General features: G+C 44.9%; 1 protein-coding gene across 1 annotated transcript in view; it reads left to right on the top strand.

Annotated features, from left to right (window-relative positions):
* Nucleotides 1–27,692, top strand: part of LOC142245804 (contactin-associated protein-like 4) — a 795,990-nt gene that overhangs the window by 511,691 nt on the left and 256,607 nt on the right. Inside the window, exon 12 of the mRNA XM_075318773.1 lies at nucleotides 25,949–26,068. Within this exon, the coding sequence (XP_075174888.1) occupies nucleotides 25,949–26,068 (120 nt within the window). The remainder of the gene's footprint in view (nucleotides 1–25,948; nucleotides 26,069–27,692) is intronic.

The following is a 27,692-nucleotide window of genomic DNA, read 5'->3' as shown; positions in this document are numbered from 1 at the left end:
CTTTTACTGTGCCGGTGACACCTGAAATATAAAAGTAGTCCTCTATTCACAATACATTTAGGATCAAGGAAGGGGAGAATTTGGACTAACATTGCTATTGCAATAACAAGCAAAATGTCAATGTCAGCCAATAAAGTGCGACGAAAACCAAACAAAACCAAACAAATGAGACATTTGTGTCTGGGCTTTTGTGTTCGATCTTCACAAGGAAAAACATCAGCTGTAACCTGTGTTACCTCTGTACTCTAAAAAACTCAAGTTAGTGATTAACCTGCAGCAGCCTGTCAACTTGAAAGTTCAGTTGATAAAAAAAAAATCCCAAGCAATAAAAGCACATACAGTTGAAGCCAGAAGTTTCCATACACTGTCTAAAAAGACACATATACATGTTTTTCTCACTATTATAACATGAAATCAGAATAAACCTTTCCCGTTTTAGGTCAAATAGGATTACCAAAATTATTTATTATTTGCCAAATGCCAGAATAATGAGAGAGAAAATGTTTTAAAGCATTTTTATTACTTTCTGCAAAGTTAAAAATGTACATACATTAAGGGCCACTTTACACGTTACGACATCGCTAAAACGATGTCATTGGGTCACGGAATTTGTGACGCACATCCGGCCGGGTTAGCGTTGTCGTTGTGTGTGACACCTATGAGCAATTTTGAATCATTGCAAAAACATTCAATATCGCTAGTCGTGACATGGGGGTCCATTCCCAATTATCGCTGCAACTGCAGGTACGATGTTGTTCGTCGTTCCTGCAGCAGCACACATTGCTACGTGTGACACCGCAGGAATGAGGAACCTCACCTTACCTGCGTCCGCCGGCAATGAGGAAGGAAGGAGGTGGGCGGGATGTTACGTCCCGCTCATCTCCGCCCCTCCGCTTCTATTGGCCAGCCGCTTAGTGACGTCACGGTGACATTGCAGTGATGCCGAACGCACCTCCCCCTTGAGGGAGAGATTGTTCGGCAGTCACAGCAACATCGCTGAACAGGTATGTGCGTGTGACGCTGCCATAGCGATAATGTTCGCTACGGTAGCGATCACCACATATCGGCTGTACGACGGGGGCGGGTGTTATTGCGCTCAACATAGCAAATGCTAGCGATGTCTCAGCGTGTAAAGCGGCCCTAAGAGTACTATGCCTTTAAACTATAAGGGACAGCCAATATGATGATGTCATGTTTTTGGAAGTTTATATTTATTTCTATTATTATTATTACCGAATTTTTTGGACTATAAGATGCACTTTTTTTCCCCCCAAATGTTCAGGGAAATTGGGGGGTGCGTCTTTTGGTCTGAATGTAGGGCATGGCTGCAGGGAATGAGGGTGCTTCAGTGGAGCGGGTCATCAGCAGCATGCACAGGCTGTAACAGTGCCTGCCATGACCACGTGGGCCCGCTCATTTCATATGCATGCCCATCCTCCCACCCATCATCTCTCAGTGCTGAAGCCGGCGCTGATAGGTGGGAGGGAAGATGGGCAAGTGTGTGCACATAATTAACAGCCAGCCCGCGTGATCACCCCTGGCAACTACAGCCTGGAGTGATCATGTGCGGCTTTATTCACTGCTCCGCGCGCATCATCATCAGTGCGGGGCACAGTGAATAAGTATATTCACCCGTCACCATTGAATGCAGCATCGCAATGTCCTCCTGTCTGCCAGCTGCTGCTGTGTGTGGAGACTAGTGTTGCGCACAGCGTTGATGTCATTGCTTTGCGCACATGGCTACCCACACACATCAGCAGGCCAGCAGACAGGAGGACATCGCGATGCTGCAGGGATCGGTGACCGCTCCACATAGGTCAACGGTGCTGCTGCTGACACAGACAGGAAGACGAGCGATGCTGCTGGAGTGAAATCAAATGAAACATAGAAACCAAGATTAATGTTTGCAAATGAACGAAGGAACAAAGACCTTAATGTCTGTAGACATGTCCTGTGGTCTGATGAAACTAAAATTGAAATGTTTGCCTATAATGACCTTTGTTACATTTGGAGGAAAAGGGGAGAAGCTTTGACACCTAAGAACACCAGCCCAACTGTGAAAAACAAGGTTGGCAGCACTTATTGTGGCATTGTTTTGCTGCAGGAGGGACTGGTGCACTTCACAAAATAGATGTCATCATGAGGAAAGAAGATTATGTGGCAAAACTGAAGCTCAAGACATCAAGATATCAGCTAGGAACTTAAAGCTTGGGCTGAAATGAGTCTTTCAAATGGACAATAGGATAAAGAGTTGCACACCAGTCACAATGTATAGGGGAATAATGAAAAGCAGAACTGCTATGGGAATACTAGACTGAAAAATACAATGGACTATCTGAAAAAACTGAAAGACATGAAAATGGTATGTGCATAATTGCTATGAATAATAGGAAGTAGAGATGTTTAGCCATTGTGTTGATCAATGCAAAGGAGCCCCAAACCAAACGCCAAGGTAATCTCTATTTTTGGGGTCCCTAACCTACGTGTAACCTCACCTGCAGTTAAAATACTTGCTCTGTATGGGAAGCAAAGGAGCAAGCTATATATGTGTGAATAATTCCTATTATTCATAGCAATTATGCACATACCATTTTCATGTATATTTTTGAGTCTTGCACCTTGTTCACACCATGGTGTTCCAGACGTCTATTCTTTAATTTCAAATGGACAATGACCCAAAGCATACTTCTAAACTGGTTACAAAGTGGCTTAAGGATAACAAAATCAATGTTTTGGAGTGGCCATCACAAAACCCTGGTCTCAGTCCTATTGAACATTTATGGGCAAAGCTGAAAGGGCAGGTGCGAGCAAGGCGACCTAAAAAAAATGGCTTAGCTATACCAGTTCTTTCAGGAGGAATGGGCCCAAATTACTACAAACTATTGTGAGAAGCTTGTGGAAGGATATCCAAAATGCTTGACCCAAGTCCCATACAGTTTAAGAGCAATGGTAGTAAGTATAATAAAATATATGTAATTTTTTGACTTTGTAGAAAGTAATAAAAATGCTTTCTCTCTCACATTCTTCTGGCATTTGGCAAATATAAATATTTTGGTAATCCTAATTGACCTAAAACTGGAATGGTTTATTCTGATTTCATGTCAGATAGTGAGAAAAAAATGCAGAAAACAGAAGTTTAAATACACTATCTAAAAATACACATATGCATGTTTTTCTCACTATCTGACATCAAATCAAAATAAACATTTCTCATTTTATGTCAAAAGTTTACATACATTTCATTAGTACTATTACTAGAGTTGAGCGCGGTTCGTGGTTCGTGGTTCTCCAGTTCGCGGCTCGAGTGATTTTGGGGCATGTTCTAGATCGAACTAGAACTCGAGCTTTTTGCAAAAGCTCGGTAGTTCTAGAAACGTTCGAGAACGGTTCTAGCAGCCAAAAAACAGCTAAATCATAGCTTGGTTTCTGCTGTAATAGTGTAAGTCACTCTGTGAATCAAACTATTATCACATTTCAGTGTATAGTGTGCGTGAACAGCGCCTTCAGATCACTGCTGTTTCTATAATGGCGATCGCCATTTTTTTTTTTTTTTTTTCTTGTCTTCCTTCCCTAAGCGCGCGCGTCTTGTGGGGCGGGCCAGCATGTCAGCCAATCCCAGACACACACACAGCTAAGTGGACTTTGAGCCAGAGAAGCAACGGCATGTGTGATAGGATCTGCATGTCACATGTCCCTGCATTATAAAACCGGACATTTTCTTCACGGACGCCATTATCTGCCTTCTGCGTCTTTGGTGTCAGACATCACTGTCGCAGCTCCGTCTTCCTGAGTCCTATAGCCGATACAGCTGTATGCGCTGCATACACAGCGTTAGACAGCTTAGGGAGAGCACTTTATAGCAGTCCTTTTAAGGGCTCCAACCGGCAGGGTCAGAGAGCCATAGGTGACAGGTCCTGCAAACAGCAACAGCGTCTGTGTAGCCCAGGTCAGGGATTTCCTACCTGCATTTCACCATTAGGAGGGAATAGAAAGGCAGGCTTCCATTCCTCTACCCAGAGCACCACAATCCTGCCACTGTACCCTCTTGTCCTCTGCACACTCCAACTGATAACTAAGCCATTATACTAGCAAACACTCAGTGTACCTAGTGGCATCCTATACGTGGCTATTGGACTTTGCTATAGTCCCACTAGTGCAAAGACATTTGCAGAGCGCGTCTGCCTGCATTGCACACTACAACTCATTCTAACCAAGCCATTATACTAGCAAACACTCAGTGTACCTAGTGGCATCCTATACGTGGCTATTGGACTTTGCTATAGTCCCACTAGTGCAAAGACATTTGCATAGCGCGTCTGCCGGCATTGCACACTCAAACTCATTTTAACTAAGCCATTATACTAGCAAACACTCAGTGTACCTAGTGGCATCCTATACGTGGCTATTGGACTTTGCTATAGTCCCACTAGTGCAAAGACATTAGCAGAGCACATCTGCCTGCATTGCACACTACAACTCATTCTAACCAAGCCATTATACTAGCAAACACTCAGTGTACCTAGTGGCATCCTATACGTGGCTATTGGACTTTGCTATAGTCCCACTAGTGCAAAGACATTTGCATAGCGCGTCTGCCTGCATTGCACACTCAAACTCATTTTAACTAAGCCATTATACTAGCAAACACTCAGTGTACCTAGTGGCATCCTATACGTGGCTATTGGACTTTGCTATAGTCCCACTAGTGCAAAGACATTAGCAGAGCACATCTGCCTGCATTGCACACTACAACTCATTCTAACCAAGCCATTATACTAGCAAACACTCAGTGTACCTAGTGGCATCCTATACGTGGCTATTGGACTTTGCTATAGTCCCACTAGTGCAAAGACATTTGCAGAGCGCGTCTGCCTGCATTGCACACTCCAACTCATTAAAACCAAGCCATTATACTAGCAAACACTCAGTGTACCTAGTGGCATCCTATACGTGGCTATTGGACTTTGCTATAGTCCCACTAGTGCAAAGACATTTGCATAGCGCGTCTGCCTGCATTGCACACTCAAACTCATTTTAACTAAGCCATTATACTAGCAAACACTCAGTGTACCTAGTGGCATCCTATACGTGGCTATTGGACTTTGCTATAGTCCCACTAGTGCAAAGATATTAGCAGAGCACATCTGCCTGCATTGCACACTCCAACTTTTTTAAACTAAGCAATTTTACTAGCAAACACTCAGTGTACCTAGTGGCATCCTAAACGTGGCTATTGGACTTTGCTATAGTCCCACTAGTGCAAAGACATTTGCAGAGCACGTCTGCCTGCATTGCACACTACAACTCATTGTTACTAAGCCATTATACTAGCAAACACTCAGTGTACCTAGTTGTATCCTAAACGTGGCTATTGTACTTTTGTCTATTCACAGTATTGGAACGATATTTGCAGCACGTCTGCCTGCATTGCACACTCTAACTTTTTTAAACTCAGCCATTTATAGTAGCAAACACTCAGTGTACCTAGTTGTATCCTAAACGTGGCTATTGTACTTTTGTCAATTCACAGTATTGGAACGTTATTTGCAGCACGTCTGCCTGCATTGCACACTCAAACTTTTTTAAACTCAGCCATTTATAGTAGCAAACACTCAGTGTACCTAGTTGTATCCTAAACGTGGCTATTGTACTTTTGTCTATTCACAGTATTGGAACGATATTTGCAGCACGTCTGCCTGCATTGCACACTCTAACTTTTTTAAACTCAGCCATTATACTAGCAAACACTCAGTGTACCTAGTGGCATCCTATACGTGGCTATTGGACTTTGCTATAGTCCCACTAGTGCAAAGACATTAGCAGAGCACATCTGCCTGCATTGCACACTACAACTCATTCTAACCAAGCCATTATACTAGCAAACACTCAGTGTACCTAGTGGCATCCTATACGTGGCTATTGGACTTTGCTATAGTCCCACTAGTGCAAAGACATTTGCAGAGCGCGTCTGCCTGCATTGCACACTCCAACTCATTAAAACCAAGCCATTATACTAGCAAACACTCAGTGTACCTAGTGGCATCCTATACGTGGCTATTGGACTTTGCTATAGTCCCACTAGTGCAAAGACATTTGCATAGCGCGTCTGCCTGCATTGCACACTCAAACTCATTTTAACTAAGCCATTATACTAGCAAACACTCAGTGTACCTAGTGGCATCCTATACGTGGCTATTGGACTTTGCTATAGTCCCACTAGTGCAAAGATATTAGCAGAGCACATCTGCCTGCATTGCACACTCCAACTTTTTTAAACTAAGCAATTTTACTAGCAAACACTCAGTGTACCTAGTGGCATCCTAAACGTGGCTATTGGACTTTGCTATAGTCCCACTAGTGCAAAGACATTTGCAGAGCACGTCTGCCTGCATTGCACACTACAACTCATTGTTACTAAGCCATTATACTAGCAAACACTCAGTGTACCTAGTTGTATCCTAAACGTGGCTATTGTACTTTTGTCTATTCACAGTATTGGAACGATATTTGCAGCACGTCTGCCTGCATTGCACACTCTAACTTTTTTAAACTCAGCCATTTATAGTAGCAAACACTCAGTGTACCTAGTTGTATCCTAAACGTGGCTATTGTACTTTTGTCTATTCACAGTATTGGAACGATATTTGCAGCACGTCTGCCTGCATTGCACACTCTAACTTTTTTAAACTCAGCCATTATACTAGCAAACACTCAGTGTACCTAGTTGTATCCTAAACGTGGCTATTGTACTTTTGTCAATTCACAGTATTGGAACGTTATTTGCAGCACGTCTGCCTGCATTGCACACTCAAACTTTTTTAAACTCAGCCATTTATAGTAGCAAACACTCAGTGTACCTAGTTGTATCCTAAACGTGGCTATTGTACTTTTGTCAATTCACAGTATTGGAACGTTATTTGCAGCACGTCTGCCTGCATTGCACACTCAAACTTTTTTAAACTCAGCCATTTATAGTAGCAAACACTCAGTGTACCTAGTTGTATCCTAAACGTGGCTATTGTACTTTTGTCTATTCACAGTATTGGAACGTTATTTGCAGCACGTCTGCCTGCATTGCACACTCTAACTTTTTTAAACTCAGCCATTATACTAGCAAACACTCAGTGTACCTAGTTGTATCCTAAACGTGGCTATTTTACTTTTGTCTATTCACAGTATTGGAACGATATTTGCAGCACGTCTGCCTGCATTGCACACTCTAACTTTTTTAAACTCAGCCATTATACTAGCAAACACTCACTGTACCTAGTTGTATCCTAAACGTGGCTATTGTACTTTTGTCAATTCACAGTATTGGAACGTTATTTGCAGCACGTCTGCCTGCATTGCACACTCAAACTTTTTTAAACTCAGCCATTATACTAGCAAACACTCACTGTACCTAGTTGTATCCTAAACGTGGCTATTGTACTTTTGTCAATTCACAGTATTGGAACGTTATTTGCAGCACGTCTGCCTGCATTGCACACTCAAACTTTTTTAAACTCAGCCATTATACTAGCAAACACTCACTGTACCTAGTTGTATCCTAAACGTGGCTATTGTACTTTTGTCAATTCACAGTATTGGAACGTTATTTGCAGCACGTCTGCCTGCATTGCACACTCAAACTTTTTTAAACTCAGCCATTTATAGTAGCAAACACTCAGTGTACCTAGTTGTATCCTAAACGTGGCTATTGTACTTTTGTCTATTCACAGTATTGGAACGTTATTTGCAGCACGTCTGCCTGCATTGCACACTCTAACTTTTTTAAACTCAGCCATTATACTAGCAAACACTCAGTGTACCTAGTTGTATCCTAAACGTGGCTATTTTACTTTTGTCTATTCACAGTATTGGAACGATATTTGCAGCACGTCTGCCTGCATTGCACACTCTAACTTTTTTAAACTCAGCCATTATACTAGCAAACACTCACTGTACCTAGTTGTATCCTAAACGTGGCTATTGTACTTTTGTCAATTCACAGTATTGGAACGTTATTTGCAGCACGTCTGCCTGCATTGCACACTCAAACTTTTTTAAACTCAGCCATTTATAGTAGCAAACACTCAGTGTACCTAGTTGTATCCTAAACGTGGCTATTGTACTTTTGTCAATTCACAGTATTGGAACGTTATTTGCAGCACGTCTGCCTGCATTGCACACTCAAACTTTTTTAAACTCAGCCATTTATAGTAGCAAACACTCAGTGTACCTAGTTGTATCCTAAACGTGGCTATTGTACTTTTGTCTATTCACAGTATTGGAACGTTATTTGCAGCACGTCTGCCTGCATTGCACACTCTAACTTTTTTAAACTCAGCCATTATACTAGCAAACACTCACTGTACCTAGTTGTATCCTAAACGTGGCTATTGTACTTTTGTCAATTCACAGTATTGGAACGTTATTTGCAGCACGTCTGCCTGCATTGCACACTCAAACTTTTTTAAACTCAGCCATTATACTAGCAAACACTCACTGTACCTAGTTGTATCCTAAACGTGGCTATTGTACTTTTGTCAATTCACAGTATTGGAACGTTATTTGCAGCACGTCTGCCTGCATTGCACACTCAAACTTTTTTAAACTCAGCCATTATACTAGCAAACACTCACTGTACCTAGTTGTATCCTAAACGTGGCTATTGTACTTTTGTCAATTCACAGTATTGGAACGTTATTTGCAGCACGTCTGCCTGCATTGCACACTCAAACTTTTTTAAACTCAGCCATTATACTAGCAAACACTCACTGTACCTAGTTGTATCCTAAACGTGGCTATTGTACTTTTGTCAATTCACAGTATTGGAACGTTATTTGCAGCACGTCTGCCTGCATTGCACACTCAAACTTTTTTAAACTCAGCCATTTATAGTAGCAAACACTCAGTGTACCTAGTTGTATCCTAAACGTGGCTATTGTACTTTTGTCTATTCACAGTATTGGAACGTTATTTGCAGCACGTCTGCCTGCATTGCACACTCAAACTTTTTTAAACTCAGCCATTATACTAGCAAACACTCACTGTACCTAGTTGTATCCTAAACGTGGCTATTGTACTTTTGTCAATTCACAGTATTGGAACGATATTTGCAGGACATCTGCCTGCATTGCACACTCAAACTTTTTTAAACTCAGCCATTATACTAGCAAACACTCACTGTACCTAGTTGTATCCTAAACGTGGCTATTGTACTTTTGTCTATTCACACTACTGCAAATCTATGTGCAGCACCTCTGCATGACAACCTCGTGCTCTGTTTTTAATAAGCTATAATGATAGCACAAAATACTGCCATTTTGTGGCATCATAGAACTGGCTGTTGTATTCCATTAGTGCCCCACTGGTGACAAGCTATTTCTAGCACCTCTACATCACACCCTCATGCACATTTAGCTACGCTAATGTTATAGCAAACTCATGGAATTCATTGCTGCATTTCATAATTCGGAGGGATAGAAAGTCAGGCTTCCTTTAGCTTTTCCTTCTGTTCATAGACAGCATCTCCAAGACAAATTTCCCCTCCACGTCTAAGTGTGGAGAGGCAGCTAGTGCGCATGCGTGTGCCGATGTACCCCAGCTGCAGCATAATTACAGTGTTTCGCCTAGTGAGTATGCTCAGCCTGACTGTGCCATTCCTGACGCTAAGTCTTCATTTCGGGATACAGCGCATGCTCCCACACTAAGTGTGAAAAGCCTCTTTGCACAGGTGCTTGCATTCTGTGCCGGGTCTAAGTCCTGTTTTGTGCCTAGACACCATGCTAAAGCTGATAGTCTTTTTTCAGAGACTGTATTTCATGCTACTGAGCATGCTCAGGCACTTCCTGCATCAGAGACTAGGTCCGGTAATGAACTCTTTGGCCCTGGCCCTGATGTGGGGGTCCCATATAGACCACAGGGCATCAGGTGTCCTCCCAAATGGCTTGCAGAGGCCCACACCTATGACTTGTCACCGCATTATTGATGGTCAGACGATGACTGGTGAGGTGTTTGGGTCATGGCAGCCATGAGGTCATCATTGAAGTTGCGTTTCCAAATAGGACGCTAGTTATGCCACTCATGACGTGTCACTCTGCTTTTGTCTCCAGGAGGTGCATTGTGGTTCACCCTGGTTTGGGGCGGACCCAGGTTATAAAAGGGGCTGGAGCCAACAAGGAGGTGCGCAGTCTTCTATTATGCTCCGAAAGAGCACACCTCCATGTGTTGAACCCATTGCGGCTTTAGGCCAGAGGTAGGCAGGGATAGGGTGGTGGATGCAGGCCACCACCACAGTTGGTAACGCAGAACGGTTAAGACCAGCTCCTGTCCTAACAGTCCTGCTTGTGCAGCCCAGTGGCATTAACAGGCCTGCTGCTGCTGATGCGCCTGCTGTCCACAGGTGTGGCCCCTACGCACACGGTCAGCGTACTCAATGGCCCCTGTGTTGTTAACAGGGAGTTCCTGGGCTGGGTGGGCATGTGGACCCTGTGACGCTAACAGGGCTCACAGTCTCCAGATCCGAATGGCGTCTAACTCGGTTCAGGCTACTATTAGTTTCATAGCCACACAGCTCTGTATCCTCCACCAAACCTTCAAGTTGCCAACCTCTCCTTTTCCAACTGGGAGCACGGTGGACACTGACTGCTGAAGGTGATATATACCTTTCTCTTTCTTTTCTTATTAATTTTTGTTATATAGCGGTCACAGATTATATACCACTTTATCCAAATCTGCCAGTCCCACTGTAACAGATGTTGTTTCTTCAGCAAATGTTACAGTTGTTTAACCACCAAATCCACGGACCAAAATTTTTTTCCCCTTTCCAACACACCTGTTCCCCTTTCCAACAGCATCTGTCCTTTTTCAACTCATTTTGGGATATGACCAAAAGTGCAACTGTGCAGGGACACCGTACTCAACGCCATCTCAGCACAGCAGCCATCCCTCGGTCCCTCCGATGTGGACAAGTAAAAGACCATTTCCTCCTATCCATGACAAAGTGTTGAGATTCACTCTGTGCAGCACTGGTGTTTAGTGGAAAAGTAGATCTAAGATTGCGTACCACATTCTGCAGATACTCCTGTATACGTGCGTCTATTTCTATGGCAGGAATTAGTTCGCCAAATTTTGTCTTGTACCGGGGATCTAACAGTGTGGCAACCCAGTATTCAGGATTACTTCAAATTCATACAATCCGAGGGTCATGTAGGTAGTGCAGCAAGAAGGCGCTCATGTGTCTTGTGCATCCAGGAGGACCAAGTCCTTGGTGTGTTGGTGGCAGAGAGGTGAGAATCGTGCATCCTTCCTCTGCCCTCTACCCACAACCTCGCACAACCGAAATGTGAGCAAGCTCTCACTCATCTGCTGAGTCTTCCATGCCCATCGCCAGTTCGTCCTCCATTTCTTCATGGGCTCCTGCACTTTCATCAACACTTTTTGCTGATACTATGCGCCCTTGTTAATCCCTCTCCCTCACCATGACTGCCGCATAGGTGCCGCTGACCATCTGGACCTCGTAGATCTTGTTATCCCTTCCGCATATGACTCCTCCTGTACTTCCTCCCCTTCCTCTTGTCCCAACACCTGACTCCGAATAATAATTACAGTGTGCTCCATCATGTAGATGACCAGAATTGTCACGCTGAGAATGACATTGCCAGTGCTAAACATCTTCGTCGACATTTCAAAACTGTGTAGCAGGGTGCATAGGTCCTTGATCTGACACCACTCCAGCAGCGTGATCTGCACCACCTCTGGATCAACTTATCCCAGGCTATATGTCTTACCGTATTTCAGCAGGGCTCTGCGGTGCTGCCACACACGCTGCAACATGTGCAGATTCCAATTCCTGCGTGTCGGAACATCGCATTTCCGGCGTTTAACTGCCAGACCCTAAGACTTCCGGAGTGATGAAAGTTGTTGAGCTGCTGTGTGCGCACGATGGAAGTGAGCACATAGCGAGCGTGCCCGCTGCACAAGGCCATGTAGGCCGTGATGGTGTTTTAAAAATTGCTGGAGAATTCGGATCAACACGTGAGCCATAAAAGGCACGTGTGTCACATTGCCCTGAGGATGGCCCGCAGCCAGGTTTGCATCATTGCCGCACACGGCTGTTAAGTCACCAACGGAGTCCGCTCCGTCAATTTGTACTCCGGTCGCCAGGTGACAACGTGTTCCTTTCATGAATAGTGCTGATGATGGGAGAGTAGTCGATGCCAGCGGCGCAGGTGGACGCAGGTTATGCTCACCCACTGGGCTGCATTACCTTGACAGATGCAGAATCTCTGGCTGAATGTAGCTGGTGGGTATCTCACAGATGAAATACCATCATTCAGCTACAACCAATGGGAAGACACCACACCCTTTTTTATGCCCATCCTGTCTGCAGACCACTGCCAGACATAGCTATGAACCTCTGGTTAATTTTACCCCCAGTTCAGTTTTATGATTTTGTGTGCTTGTTACCTGACTACTTTTCCTGCTTGCTGTTTATGTACCTTGTTGGCCGATACGCATTTCACCTCTGCTTGTTTTCTGATTAAGTCCTGGCCGTCCCATTCTGTTCCTGTTCCTCAATTAATGTTTTGACCCTGCCTGACTACTATTCTCTGTAATAGCGGTGTGACTCACATTTCCCATACATTTCAAAGTAAAACTTTGACCGCCTGATGGCATTGAGCTCTGCTGCCAGCATAGTAAGGAGGTGTGTGGTAGTCCTTGTGCGCAGTTGCAAGGAAGGGTGGCCTGACCACACAGGGTTTGCGCAAAGGTAGAGGACCCACACGAGGTTGAAGAGGCAGAAGCAGTGTATTAACTTCTACATACAGAACAAGGATTGAAACAACTCGTGGGGACGGCAAGACTTGTACAGCAGACCCTTCTCCATCTCTCACCATAGTTTGCCAGTGCCCAGTCAGTGACATGTAATGACCCTGTCTATGCTTACTGGTCCAAGTATCTGTGTTGAAATGCACCCTGTCGCACACAGATTTTCTCAAGGAAGTGGTGATGTTGTGTGCGACATGCCGGTGTAGCGCGGGCATGCTTTTCTTGGAGAAGCAGTGGTGATTGGGCATCTGGTACTGGGGCACAGCGACAGACATAAGGTCTGTAAAATCCTGTGTGTCCACTACGCGTAAAGGCAGCATTTCGGTAGCCAACAGCTTACAGAGGGATAGAGTCAACCACTTAGCTTTGTCATGGGTCGCAGTAAGTGGCCTTTTATTTGACCACATCTGAGGGACAGAGATCTGGCTGCTGTCTGTAGACGGTGTTGAGTAGGGTGTCCCTGGAAAAATGCAGGTTTGTGAGAAAAGTGCAGGCGGAGACATGATGTTGGCTTCATCTTGCCTTCAGATCTGTTCATCTTGTATCATTTTTAAAAAACACAGCAAGCAAGGGTTACTCCAAGCGGAGTCTCCCTTTTTTTCCAAAAATTGGGCCCCACACAGACACCTTATCAGTGGCAGCACTTGTGCCCTAGTTGCAAACAGGATGTTTTGATTTGCATCAAGCACATTCCAAATCCACAAGCATTTACTCTCCCCAGGATGACACAGGGGTAGTAAATTCCTTCTGGATCCATGACTTGTTCATTTTGATGAACGTCAGTCTGTCCACATTGTCACTGGACAGACGCGTGCGCTTATCTGTCAGCACACACCCAGCAGCACTGAAGACACGTTCAGAGACAACGCTGGCAGCTGGACACGACAAAATCTTCGAGGCGTAACTGGAGAGCTCTTGACATTTTTCTAGATTTGAAGCACAAAAGGAGCAAGGCTCCATTTGCAAAGTCATTGCATCGATGTTCATTTGGAGATACTCCTGTATCATCCTCTCCATCCGTTGACTATGTGTCAGACTTGTTGTCTCTGGTGGCCTTGCAAAGGAGGGTCTAAAAAAATTATGAAAAGATTCCATAAAATTGCTGTTACCAGCACCAGATACGGTCCTACTGGTACGGGTAGACTGTTGAAGATGACGAGGCCGTCCCATGTTTGTCAAGTTACAACTGGGAGAATCACTCCCTTCACCTGCACGGTTGTTTGGTGGAAAAGCCGAGCTAAGATCGAGTAACAGCTTCTGCTGATACTCCTGCATACGTGCGTCCCTTTCTATGGGTGGAATTATGTCACAAAATTTGGACTTGTCCCGGGGATCTAATAGTGTGGCAAGCCAGTAGTCATCATCACTTCTAATTTTGACAATACGAGGGTCATGTTGGAGGTAGTGCAACAAGAAGGCACTCATGTGTCTTGCGCAGCCATGCGCACCAAGTCCACGCTGTGTTTGTGGCATAGAGGTGCTAACCGTTCTTTCTTCCTCTGTCATCTCCCCCCAACCTCTTTCAACTGAAATTTGACCAAGGTCCCCCTCATCTGCTGAGTCTTCCATGTCCATGGACAGTTCGTCCTCCATATCTTCATGTCCTCCTGCACCTTCCTCAACATCTCACCTGCTACCATGCGCCCTTGTTGATCCCTGTCCCCCATGGTCCCATGCCTGCCGCGTTGGTGATGATGAACGTCTGGACCTTGGTGATGTTGTTGTGTCTTGCGCATATGAATCCTCCTGTAGTTCCTCCCCTTCCTGTTGTCCCACCCCCTGACTACGAATAGTGTTTAGCGTGTGCTCCAGCATGTAAATGACTGTAATCGTCATGCTGATAATGGCATTGTCAGCGCTAAACATATTCGTCGCCATGTCGAAACTGTGCAGAAGGGTGCATAGGTCCTTGATCTGAGATCACTCCATCAGGGTGATCTGCCCCACTTCTGCATCTCGTTGGCCCAGGCTATACATCATGACGTATTGCACCAGGGCTCGCCGGTGCTGCCACAGTCGCTGTAACATGTGGAGAGTTGAATTCCAGCGTGTCGCCACATCGCATTTCAGGCGATGAACCGGCAGGCCGAAAGACTTCTGGAGCGATGCAAGTCGCTCAGGTGCGGCGGTTGAACGGCGGAAGTGAGCACTGCAGACAGTTTCCGTGCCCTGGTCAGAAGGCCATCTAGGCCGGGATAGTGTGTTAAAAATTGCTGGACAACAAGGTTAAACACGTGAGCCATACAAGGCACGTGTGTCACCTTGCCCAGGCGAAGGGCCGCACCCAGGTTTGCAGCATTGTCGCACACGGCCTTACCAGGCTGCAGGTTGAGTGGAGACAACCATTTATCAAAATCAGTCTCCAGAGCTGCCCACAACTCAGTCGCTGTGTGACTCCTATTTCAAAGACATGTCAAGCTAAAGACCGCCTGATGCCGTTGCGCTCTGCTACCAGCATAGTAATGAGGGGTGCGTGATTCCTTCTGCGCAGTGAGAACGCTGGTGGCCTGACCAGGCAGGCTTGGGGCGGAGGTGGAGGACCCAGATGAGGTGGAGGATGCAGAAGCAGTGGCGGAACTTGGACAGACAGAGGATTGACACACAAGTCGTGGGGACGGCAAGACTTGTGCAGCAGACCCTTCACCATCTATCACCATAGTTACCCAGTGGCCAGTCAGCGACATGTAACGTCCCTGTCCATGCTTACTGGTCCAAGTATCGGTGGTGAAATGCACCCGTTCACACACAGAGTTTCTCAAGGAAGCGGTGATGTTGTGTGCGACATGCTGGTGTAGCGCGGGCACACCTTTCTTAGAGAAGTAGTGGCGACTAGGCATCTGGTACTGGGGCACAGCGACAGACATAAGGTCTCTAAAATCCTGTGTGTCCACTAGGCGGAAAGGCAGCATTTCTGTAGTCAACAGCTTACAGAGGGATAGAGTCAACCTCTTCGCTTTGTCATGGGTCGCAGGAAGTGGCCTTTTATTTGACCACATCTGAGGGACAGAGATCTGGCTGCTGTGTGTAGACGGTGTTGAGTCGGGTGTCCCTGGAAAAATGCAGCTTTGTGAGGAAAGTGCAGGCGGAGACATGATGTTGCCTTCATCCAAAGTTGGTGCTATCGATGTCTGAGAGAGCTGTACACACTCACTTGTTTCCCCTTCCAAACCAACTGACGACCTACCAAGCAAACTGCCTGTTGCGGTTACAGTGGTGGAAGTTGTGGGTGGAAAAACAGGTGTGACAGCTGTCCCCACAGTCCTAGAAGATGACGAGCGCGCGGATGCACTGGAAGGGGCAGGCGGTGGATGGTTCGCTCCGCTAGGCCGCATTGCAGCACGGTGAGCTTCCCATCGGGCCATATGATATTTATTCATGTGACGATTCATGGAAGAAGTTGTCAAACTGCTGAGGTTTTGACCTCTACTAAGAGAACCATGACAAATTTTACAGATCACATAATTTGGGCGATCTTTTTCTATGTCAAAAAAGGACCTGGCTAGGCAAGGCTTAGAGGCCATGCGACCTGTTGATCCACCCCGAATAATGCTCAGAGGCAGAGTGGTGGCTGAGGATGCAGTTGTAGACGTGCTACCAGTGCTCCGACTGTGTCCAGGAAGGCGCCAGGTTACTTCGACGTCGGTTGCATCCTCCTCCACCGCCTCTGTTGACCTCCTCGAGTGTCTGACTGTGGGTTGACAGTAGGTGTGATCTAGAACTTAATCATCAATTGTTGTGTTTGCACTCCCCTACCCCTCAGACCGAGTTTCTTCTTGCCCTGACCGAATATTTAAGTTGTCATCCCAATCGGGTATCTGCGTCTCATCTTCATCAGTATGTTCCTCATTGCCTATAACCACAGTTGTTGGAAAGGCAGCATTTTGGTAGCCAACAGTTTGCATATGATGAAAGTCAACCTCCAAGCCATTTCATGCCCTTCTAAAAGCATGTAAAACACAGCGAGGGGACTCCAACCACAGTCTCCCTCGTTGCCACTAACTGGGCCACACACACCCCACTTGACTGGCATCGGTTGAGCCCCCTTTTGAAAAAGAAAAAGATGCTTTGCATGAAGCACTCTCAAAAATACGCGTGCCTTTCCCGTCCCCTGGCTGACCCAGGGGAAGAAAAGTCCTCTGAGAGCCATGACTTGTTCATCTTGGTTCTTTTAGAGACACAGCGAGGGGACTCCAACCACAGTCTCCCTCGTTGCCACTAACTGGGCCACACACACCCCACTTGACTGGCATCGGTTGAGCCCCCTTTTGAAAAAGAAAAAGATGCTTTGCATGAAGCACTCTCAAAAATACGCGTGCCTTTCCCGTCCCCTGGCTGACCCAGGGGAAGAAAAGTCCTCTGAGAGCCATGACTTGTTCATCTTGGTTCTTTTAGAGACACAGCGAGGGGACTCCAACCACAGTCTCCCTCGTTGCCACTAACTGGGCCACACACACCCCACTTGACTGGCATCGGTTGACCCCCCCTTTTGACAAAGAAAAAGATGCTTTGCATGAAGCACTCTCAAAAATACGCGTGCCTTTCCCGTCCCCTGGCTGACCCAGGGGAAGAAAAGTCCTCTGAGAGCCATGACTTGTTCATCTTGGTTCTTTTAGAGACACAGCGAGGGGACTCCAACCACAGTCTCCCTCGTTGCCACTAACTGGGCCACACACACCCCACTTGACTGGCATCGGTTGAGCCCCCTTTTGAAAAAGAAAAAGATGCTTTGCATGAAGCACTCTCAAAAATACGCGTGCCTTTCCCGTCCCCTGGCTGACCCAGGGGAAGAAAAGTCCTCTGAGAGCCATGACTTGTTCATCTTGGTTCTTTTAGAGACACAGCGAGGGGACTCCAACCACAGTCTCCCTCGTTGCCACTAACTGGGCCACACACACCCCACTTGACTGGCATCGGTTGAGCCCCCTTTTGAAAAAGAAAAAGATGCTTTGCATGAAGCACTCTCAAAAATACGCGTGCCTTTCCCGTCCCCTGGCTGACCCAGGGGAAGAAAAGTCCTCTGAGAGCCATGACTTGTTCATCTTGGTTCTTTTAGAGACACAGCGAGGGGACTCCAACCACAGTCTCCCTCGTTGCCACTAACTGGGCCACACACACCCCACTTGACTGGCATCGGTTGACCCCCCCTTTTGACAAAGAAAAAGATGCTTTTCATGAAGCACTCTCAAAAATACGCGTGCCTTTCCCGTCCCCTGGCTGACCCAGGGGAAGAAAAGTCCTCTGAGAGCCATGACTTGTTCATCTTGGTTCTTTTAGAGACACAGCGAGGGGACTCCAACCACAGTCTCCCTCGTTGCCACTAACTGGGCCACACACACCCCACTTGACTGGCATCGGTTGACCCCCCCTTTTGACAAAGAAAAAGATGCTTTGCATGAAGCACTCTCAAAAATACGCGTGCCTTTCCCGTCCCCTGGCTGACCCAGGGGAAGAAAAGTCCTCTGAGAGCCATGACTTGTTCATCTTGGTTCTTTTAGAGACACAGCGAGGGGACTCCAACCACAGTCTCCCTCGTTGCCACTAACTGGGCCACACACACCCCACTTGACTGGCATCGGTTGACCCCCCCTTTTGACAAAGAAAAAGATGCTTTGCATGAAGCACTCTCAAAAATACGCGTGCCTTTCCCGTCCCCTGGCTGACCCAGGGGAAGAAAAGTCCTCTGAGAGCCATGACTTGTTCATCTTGGTTCTTTTAGAGACACAGCGAGGGGACTCCAACCACAGTCTCCCTCGTTGCCACTAACTGGGCAACACACACCCCACTTGACTGGCATCGGTTGAGCCCCCTTTTGAAAAAGAAAAAGATGCTTTGCATGAAGCACTCTCAAAAATACGCGTGCCTTTCCCGTCCCCTGGCTGACCCAGGGGAAGAAAAGTCCTCTGAGAGCCATGACTTGTTCATCTTGGTTCTTTTAGAGACACAGCGAGGGGACTCCAACCACAGTCTCCCTCGTTGCCACTAACTGGGCCACACACACCCCACTTGACTGGCATCGGTTGACCCCCCCTTTTGACAAAGAAAAAGATGCTTTGCATGAAGCACTCTCAAAAATACGCGTGCCTTTCCCGTCCCCTGGCTGACCCAGGGGAAGAAAAGTCCTCTGAGAGCCATGACTTGTTCATCTTGGTTCTTTTAGAGACACAGCGAGGGGACTCCAACCACAGTCTCCCTCGTTGCCACTAACTGGGCCACACACACCCCACTTGACTGGCATCGGTTGACCCCCCCTTTTGACAAAGAAAAAGATGCTTTTCATGAAGCACTCTCAAAAATACGCGTGCCTTTCCCGTCCCCTGGCTGACCCAGGGGAAGAAAAGTCCTCTGAGAGCCATGACTTGTTCATCTTGGTTCTTTTAGAGACACAGCGAGGGGACTCCAACCACAGTCTCCCTCGTTGCCACTAACTGGGCCACACACACCCCACTTGACTGGCATCGGTTGAGCCCCCTTTTGAAAAAGAAAAAGATGCTTTGCATGAAGCACTCTCAAAAATACGCGTGCCTTTCCCGTCCCCTGGCTGACCCAGGGGAAGAAAAGTCCTCTGAGAGCCATGACTTGTTCATCTTGGTTCTTTTAGAGACACAGCGAGGGGACTCCAACCACAGTCTCCCTCGTTGCCACTAACTGGGCCACACACACCCCACTTGACTGGCATCGGTTGACCCCCCCTTTTGACAAAGAAAAAGATGCTTTGCATGAAGCACTCTCAAAAATACGCGTGCCTTTCCTGTCCCCTGGCTGACCCAGGGGAAGAAAAGTCCTCTGAGAGCCATGACTTGTTCATCTTGGTTCTTTTAGAGACACAGCGAGGGGACTCCAACCACAGTCTCCCTCGTTGCCACTAACTGGGCCACACACACCCCACTTGACTGGCATCGGTTGAGCCCCCTTTTGAAAAAGAAAAAGATGCTTTGCATGAAGCACTCTCAAAAATACGCATGCCTTTCCCGTCCCCTGGCTGACCCAGGGGAAGAAAAGTCCTCTGAGAGCCATGACTTGTTCATCTTGGTTCTTTTAGAGACACAGCGAGGGGACTCCAACCACAGTCTCCCTCGTTGCCACTAACTGGGCCACACACACCCCACTTGACTGGCATCGGTTGACCCCCCCTTTTGACAAAGAAAAAGATGCTTTTCATGAAGCACTCTCAAAAATACGCGTGCCTTTCCCGTCCCCTGGCTGACCCAGGGGAAGAAAAGTCCTCTGAGAGCCATGACTTGTTCATCTTGGTTCTTTTAGAGACACAGCGAGGGGACTCCAACCACAGTCTCCCTCGTTGCCACTAACTGGGCCACACACACCCCACTTGACTGGCATCGGTTGACCCCCCCTTTTGACAAAGAAAAAGATGCTTTGCATGAAGCACTCTCAAAAATACGCGTGCCTTTCCCGTCCCCTGGCTGACCCAGGGGAAGAAAAGTCCTCTGAGAGCCATGACTTGTTCATCTTGGTTCTTTTAGAGACACAGCGAGGGGACTCCAACCACAGTCTCCCTCGTTGCCACTAACTGGGCCACACACACCCCACTTGACTGGCATCGGTTGACCCCCCCTTTTGACAAAGAAAAAGATGCTTTGCATGAAGCACTCTCAAAAATACGCGTGCCTTTCCCGTCCCCTGGCTGACCCAGGGGAAGAAAAGTCCTCTGAGAGCCATGACTTGTTCATCTTGGTTCTTTTAGAGACACAGCGAGGGGACTCCAACCACAGTCTCCCTCGTTGCCACTAACTGGGCCACACACACCCCACTTGACTGGCATCGGTTGAGCCCCCTTTTGAAAAAGAAAAAGATGCTTTGCATGAAGCACTCTCAAAAATACGCGTGCCTTTCCCGTCCCCTGGCTGACCCAGGGGAAGAAAAGTCCTCTGAGAGCCATGACTTGTTCATCTTGGTTCTTTTAGAGACACAGCGAGGGGACTCCAACCACAGTCTCCCTCGTTGCCACTAACTGGGCCACACACACCCCACTTGACTGGCATCGGTTGAGCCCCCCTTTTGACAAAGAAAAAGATGCTTTGCATGAAGCACTCTCAAAAATACGCGTGCCTTTCGCCTCCCCTGGCTGACCCAGGGGAAGAAAAGTCCTCTGAGAGCCAGGTCCACATTGTCAGTGGACAGACACGTGTGCTTATCTGCCAGCAGACCCCCAGCAGCACTGAAGACAGGTTCCGAGAGAACGCTGGCTGCAGGACACGACAAGATCCTCAAGGCGTACGTGGCGAGCCCAGGCAATTTATCCAGATTGGAAGCCTAAAATGAGCAGGGCTCAAGTTGCACAATAATGGAATCGATGTTTCTTTGCATATACTCATATATCTGTGTGTCTCCCTCTTTTTCCTTGTCCAGCTGTTTTGTTTTCACATGAGTATATGTCCTTGTCACTTTCCCATGTGTTTGTGTTATGTTGTGAGTTGTTTGTCACCTTTTGGACACCTTTCAGGGTGTTTTCTAGGTGTTTTACTGTGTTTGTGATTGCCTGCCATTGTTTCCTATGGGCTCGAGTTCGGTTCGTCGAACGTTCGACGAGCCGAACTCGAGCCAGACCCCCCGTTCGGCGAACCGCCTCGAGCCGAACCGGGACCGGTTCGCTCATCTCTAACTATTACCCATAAACTGTATGGTACTTGGGTGAAACATTTTGGATATCATTCCACAAGCTTCTCATAATAGTTGGTAGGAATTTTGGCCCATTCCTGCTGACAGAACTGGTGTAACTGAACCATGTTTGTAGGTCGCCTTGCTCGCACCTACCTTTTCATCTTTGCCCATAAACGTTCAATAGGATTGAGATCAGAGCTTTCTGATGCCCACTGCAAAACATTCACTTTGTTATTTTTAAGCCACTAGGCAACCAGTTTGGCAGTATGCTATGGCTCATTGTTCATTTGTAAGACCCATTTCAGCCCAAGCATTAAGTTCCTGGCTGATTTCCTGAGATGTTGCTTCAGTATTGCCACATAATCTTTTTTACTGATGATGCCATCTATTTTGTGAAGTACACCAGTCCTTCCTGCAGCACAACCACCCCACAACATGATGCTGCCAACCCTTTGTTTCACAGTTGGGATGGTGTTTTTAGGCTTCAAAGTATCTCCCTTTTTCCTTCAAATGTAACGATGGTCATTAAAGCCAAACAGTTCAATTTTAGTTTCGTCAGACCACAGGACATGTCTCCAAAAATTAAGGTCTTTTTTCCTGTGTGTATTTGCAAACATTTACCTGACTTTTTCATGTTTCTTTTGGAGTAATGGCTTCTTCCTGGCAGAGTGTTTTTTCAGCATATGTTGATACAGTAGATGTTTCACTGTGGATAATGACAGAATCTTACCAGCTCCCACCAGCATCTTCAAAAGGTCTTTTACATATGATCCTGGGTTGATATGCACATGTCTGACAATGCACTTTCATCTCTGGTACACAGAATCCGTTTCCTTCCTGAGCGGTATGATGACAGGACACTCCCATCTTGTTTATACTTGCATATCATTATTTGTGCAGATGAACAAGGCACCTTCAGGTATCTGGAAATTGCCTACAGTGACGAACCAGACTTATGCAAAAGTCCACAATTCTCTTCCTGAGATCTTGGCTTATTTATTTTGACTTTCCCATGAAGCTGCACACAGAACCAGTGTGTTTCAGGTTTGCATTAAAATATATCCACAGGTGTGTCTCTAATTAACTCAGATGTTGCCAATAAACCTATCAGAAGCTTTCAAAAACATGACTTCATCATATGGGCTGTCCTATATTGTTTAAAGGCATAGAACTCTTAAGGCCGCTTTACACACTGCGATATCGGTACCGATATCGCTAGCGTGGGTACCCGCCCCCATCTGTTGTGCGACACGGGCAAATCGCTGCCCGTGCCGCACAACATCGCCCAGACCCGTCACACGTACTTACCTGCCCGGCGACGTCGCTGTGACCGGTGAACCGTCTCCTTTCTAAGAGGGCGGTTTGTTCAGCATCACAGCGACGTCACAGCTGAGTCACTGAACCACCGCCCAATAGAAGCGGAGGGGCGGAGATGAGCGGGACGTAACATCCCGCCCACTCCCTTCCTTCCGCATTGTGGCCGGGACGCAGGTAAGGTGAGGTTCCTCGTTCATGTGGTGTCACACAGAGCAATGTGTGCTGCCGCAGGAATGAGGAACAACTTCGTTACTGCTGCAGTAATGATATTTGAGAATAGACCCCCATGTCACCGATGAGTGATTTTGCACGTTTTTGCGACGATACAAAATCGCTCATAGGTGTCACACGCAACGGCATCACTAATGCGGCCGGATGTGCGTCACCAATTCCGTGACCCCAACGACTTCGCATTAGCGATGTCATAGCGTGTAAAGCCCCCTTTAGTGTATGCAAACGTTTGACTTTGCAGAAAGTAATAAAAATACCTTAAAACAATTCTCTCTGTCTCTCTCATTATACTTGAACTTGGCTAAGATACATAATTTTGCTAATCCTAGTTGACCTAAAATGTATTCTTATTTCATGTCAGATTGTGAGAAAAACATGCAGATGTGTCTGTTTAGATAGTGTATGTAAACTACTGGTTTCAACTGTACATCTGGTAAGTACTGAAAACATGCATATAACCAAATTTAACATTAAATTACCTAATGACATTTTAAACTGACTACTGAGGAAATCATAGCTTTGGAATAATTTTCACTGTCTGTAAAATCAACAAAATTCCATGTTAATCAGGGTGTTGAGTGCTTGTATTAGCCTCCGGTTTAGTATATGCAACACAACATCCTCTTTGGTGACTGGCAATGCTAGTTTTCTCCAGGCAAGTGCTGTCTGCAGTCTATGCCTAAAAAGCAAACAATGAATAGGGTAAATGCCAGTATAAGTAAAGTTCCCCATACCAGTAATATATACTGAGCCAAAAAAGAAAAGAAAGTATGAAAAAAGTACAATAACTGTCAGTTAATTGCAAAGGTATGAAATAAGTACAACAACTACTGCCAGATTAATGCAAACGGAAATAAGCTTTAGTCAAAGTAGCACAGTAGGACCCTAACTTTAATTTATAAAAATAAAGAAAGGGTGCATAAGCTAAAATAATACCTATGAAAAGTGCACTGTCCTAGACAGCGTATACCAGAATATACAACCCAATTTAATAACAGCAAGTAAACAAAAAAAGTGACCAATATGAAAAAAATCACACTAGGGGGTCTTCAAGCAAAGAGTGTAACACAGTCCTATTCCATTCCTTTATCTCCATGACTTGAGACTCCTTGATTTGATTCTATTATATTAGTTTCAGTTTTCATTCACTTACTAGAGACCACGTGTTCCGGTTGTACCTTGTTATACATCTCGTGTGAGCATTGAGAGCAAAGAATAAAGGGAAAATTAAGTTTATCTAATTTGATAAGCTCCTTTTTTGCTACTTTCTCTGGATGCATCTGACTGGATTAATTTGGAATACCATTGCATCACCGTAATGGCTCAACGGCTATGACACAGACGAGGGCTATCCGATGTTTTAGCTGATATCACTCACTCCAATGTTAGGCTGTGTGCGCACGTTGCGTTCAGTTACTTACAGAAATGAACGCATCCTCTGGCAGAATTTGTCAATTTCAAATTTGGTTTTGACCACATAAACACTGGAAATACTCATCCGTTTTTATAGCGTTTTGCCGCGTTTTTACGTCGTTTTACATGTATTTTCAGTGCTTAAAGACAGATGTGTTTTCAACACAAATACACTGCTATATAAAGTTTAAACATTCAAACACTATGGAAAAAATGAAAAAAAAAAATACATACTTTAAATCATACACAAAATAGCTAATTTTCTTAAAAATATTAATGTGATTTAATATTTATGTATAAAATAACGATAAATTATAGTTGTACTATTTTTATTAACTCGGATTAGATATGTGCGTGGAAGGAGACATCAAGACCTAATTATAATTTCAAAAACGCATGCTTTGGTTTTTGTCAAGAAAGCATGCGTTTTGCATCAAAAAAGCATGTAAAACGCGAGAAATTTGATTTATGATGCGTTTTGATCATTCTCATTGACTTCAATGATAGCAAAACGCAGCCAAAATGGCAAAAACAATTGTCATGTTGCTTCTTCAAATGTAGAGATTTTAACAAATTGTATGCACCTAAAACGCTGCGTTTTTAACAGCATTGTGCGCAAAAGAAATCCCTATTTCCCATAGACTTTGCCTGGAAATCAAAACGCATGCATTTTTGCATTAAAACGCTGCAGTTCAAAACACTGCGGAAAATCATGAAAAAATGCAACATGCGCCCATAGCCTTATACTATGGGGCAGTGCCAAACAGCACCTTTTTTCTCATGCCGATTTGGCATGACATGTACCACAGATCAGATTCTAATCAAATACTAGCATTACAGTGTTCTGAATATGTATTGCAATGCTTTACTCAGTTATTCCTGTTTGTTTCTCACCTACCTTTTTTGCCTTTTAATCATTATTGTTCAATACTGCTTTCCCTACTTGTATTATTTTTTTTAAAAATTGACTATTTCTTATGTTTTTTTGTTTCAATAAATACTAATTTCCTTGGTTTAAAGTTCTATAACGATTTTAGTCCAATGTATTTTAAATAAAAAATAAGGAGTCTAGTAAATTGCCTTAATTATAGTAATTCAATCATATACAGGTCCATTGCATATCTGTTCAACCTCGATTCCATTCATACTCCTCCACAGTACAGTCATGCCATGAGGAGAAACAAAAGGTGCAGGACTTCCTTTTTTTTGATCAATGGGAGTCCTAGTGATGGATATGTGTCAATAACAAATGTCATTTTTGGGTTAAAAGAACAATATTTTGTAGACAGTAAAGAAAAGACACTGAAACTTTCCAAAACTTTGGCAACAATTTCAGTACACTCAAATCACAAAGGGAATGAATGCTTTTAAATTATTCTTTAAGTAGAAAGAGATTTCATTGAAGACTCTAATATCAAAATTTGACTAATACATTATGAAAAAGGATATATCTATTTCTTAAAACTTTAATTCTGTAATGACTTACTATTAAAAACTTTTATTTTGCAAAATATTGTACAATATTCTGAAATTGCTTTACTTCATTTTTCAGCTAAATATGAACAGTCGTGTGAAGCATATAAATACAAAGGAAACTCATCTGGATTCTTCTACATTGATTCTGATGGGAGTGGGTCTCTGGAACCGTTCTTGGTTTACTGTAATATGACAGGTAATCTATGGCATGATCTATGTGTGGTGTGCATGCGCAAACAAAAATAATTAAAGAGACAATTATACTCTGCCAGTGAAGCTAAAATACAAGATCGCCTCAGATTTTGACAGTTTAGTGAAATCCAAGTAAAGGTATAATTTACAAAGAATTTTCAGTATATGTTCAAACCTCTAATTCTGCTTCCCCTCTAAAGCTTCATTATATATAATATTTTATTATTTGTAACTAAAGGTGAGCGACACTTTTGAAACTTAACTTTGCTGAATTGTTGCAAAAAATCTAATTAATGTTCATATTAATTTACCGTGAATTGAATATATTGCTTAGACTCCAATTGCCATAAAAAGAAATGTATAGCACTTTGAGGTCTTCTTGGACTGTATCCAACACCTTTCAAGCTCTTTAACATAAACACAACCTTGTAATGTCAAGGTCACCTCCATATATTTGGCTATGGATAAGCAGATGAAAACAGGTGGTAACAATCCTGTTTCTCACACGCTAATTTTCCCAGTTACACACTTTCAGTAAAGTCCAACCTGTGAAAGTCCAACCTGTGAAATCCTCTCAATGTGAACATGCACCAAAACAATTGATGCAGCATTCCTGCTTCTTCTTTTATACAGGTTATGATGGTCCCTTATGATTGGATTTTCTATACTATGTGATCTGATAGTTGTAAAACATTATGGGAAACCCTGGCCACACCTGAGGTCATGTGAACCTTCTCTGGTTCACGCTGTGTTCTACAATGTGTAAAATGACAGGGATTAAAATTTGCCATACTCAGCAAAATTATTTTTTTTTTACAATTTTGATTTGTATTGAATGGATTTGCTCATCTCTGAAGTTTCTTCAGCTATTATTATTATTATTATTATTATTATTTATTATTATAGCGCCATTTATTCCATGGCGCTTTACAAGTGAAAGAGGGTATACATACAACAATCATTAACAGTACAAAACAGACTGGTATAGGAGGAGAGAGGACCCTGCCTGCGAGGGCTCACAGTCTACAGGGAATGGGTGATGGTACAATAGGTGAGGACAGAGCTGGTTGCGCAGTGGTCTACTGGACTGAGGGCTATTGTAGGTTGTAGGCTTGTTGGAAGAGGTGGGTCTTGAGGTTCCTATTGAAGCTTTCCATGGTAGGGGAGAGTCTGATGTGCTGAGGTAGAGCGTTCCAGAGTATGGGGGATGCACGGGAGAAATCTTGTACGCAATTGTGGGGAGAGGAGATAAGAGAGGAGCAGAGAAGGAGATCTTGTGAGGATCAGAGGTTGCGTGCAGGTAGGTACCAGGAGACTAGGTCACAGATGTAGGGAGGAGACGGGTTGTGCATGGCTTTGTATGTCATTGTTAATGTTTTTAACTGGAGTCGTTGGGTGATGGGAAGCCAGTGAAGGGATTGGCAGAGTGGCGAGGCTAGGGAGTACCGAGGGGAGAGGTGGATTAAGCGGGCCGCAGAGTTTAGGACAGATTGAATGGGTGCAAGAGTGTTGGAAGGGAGGCCAGAGAGCAGGAGGTTGCAGTAGTCGAGGCGGGAGATGATGAGGACATGCACTAATGTTTTTGCTGATTCTTGGTAAGGAAAGCACGGATCCGGGAGATATTTTTG

Source organism: Anomaloglossus baeobatrachus, chromosome 1, assembly GCF_048569485.1.
Source record: "Anomaloglossus baeobatrachus isolate aAnoBae1 chromosome 1, aAnoBae1.hap1, whole genome shotgun sequence".
Classification (NCBI taxonomy): domain Eukaryota; kingdom Metazoa; phylum Chordata; class Amphibia; order Anura; family Aromobatidae; genus Anomaloglossus; species Anomaloglossus baeobatrachus.
Note: the sequence above shows the minus strand (reverse complement) of the source record. Positions and strands in the feature narration are given on the sequence as shown.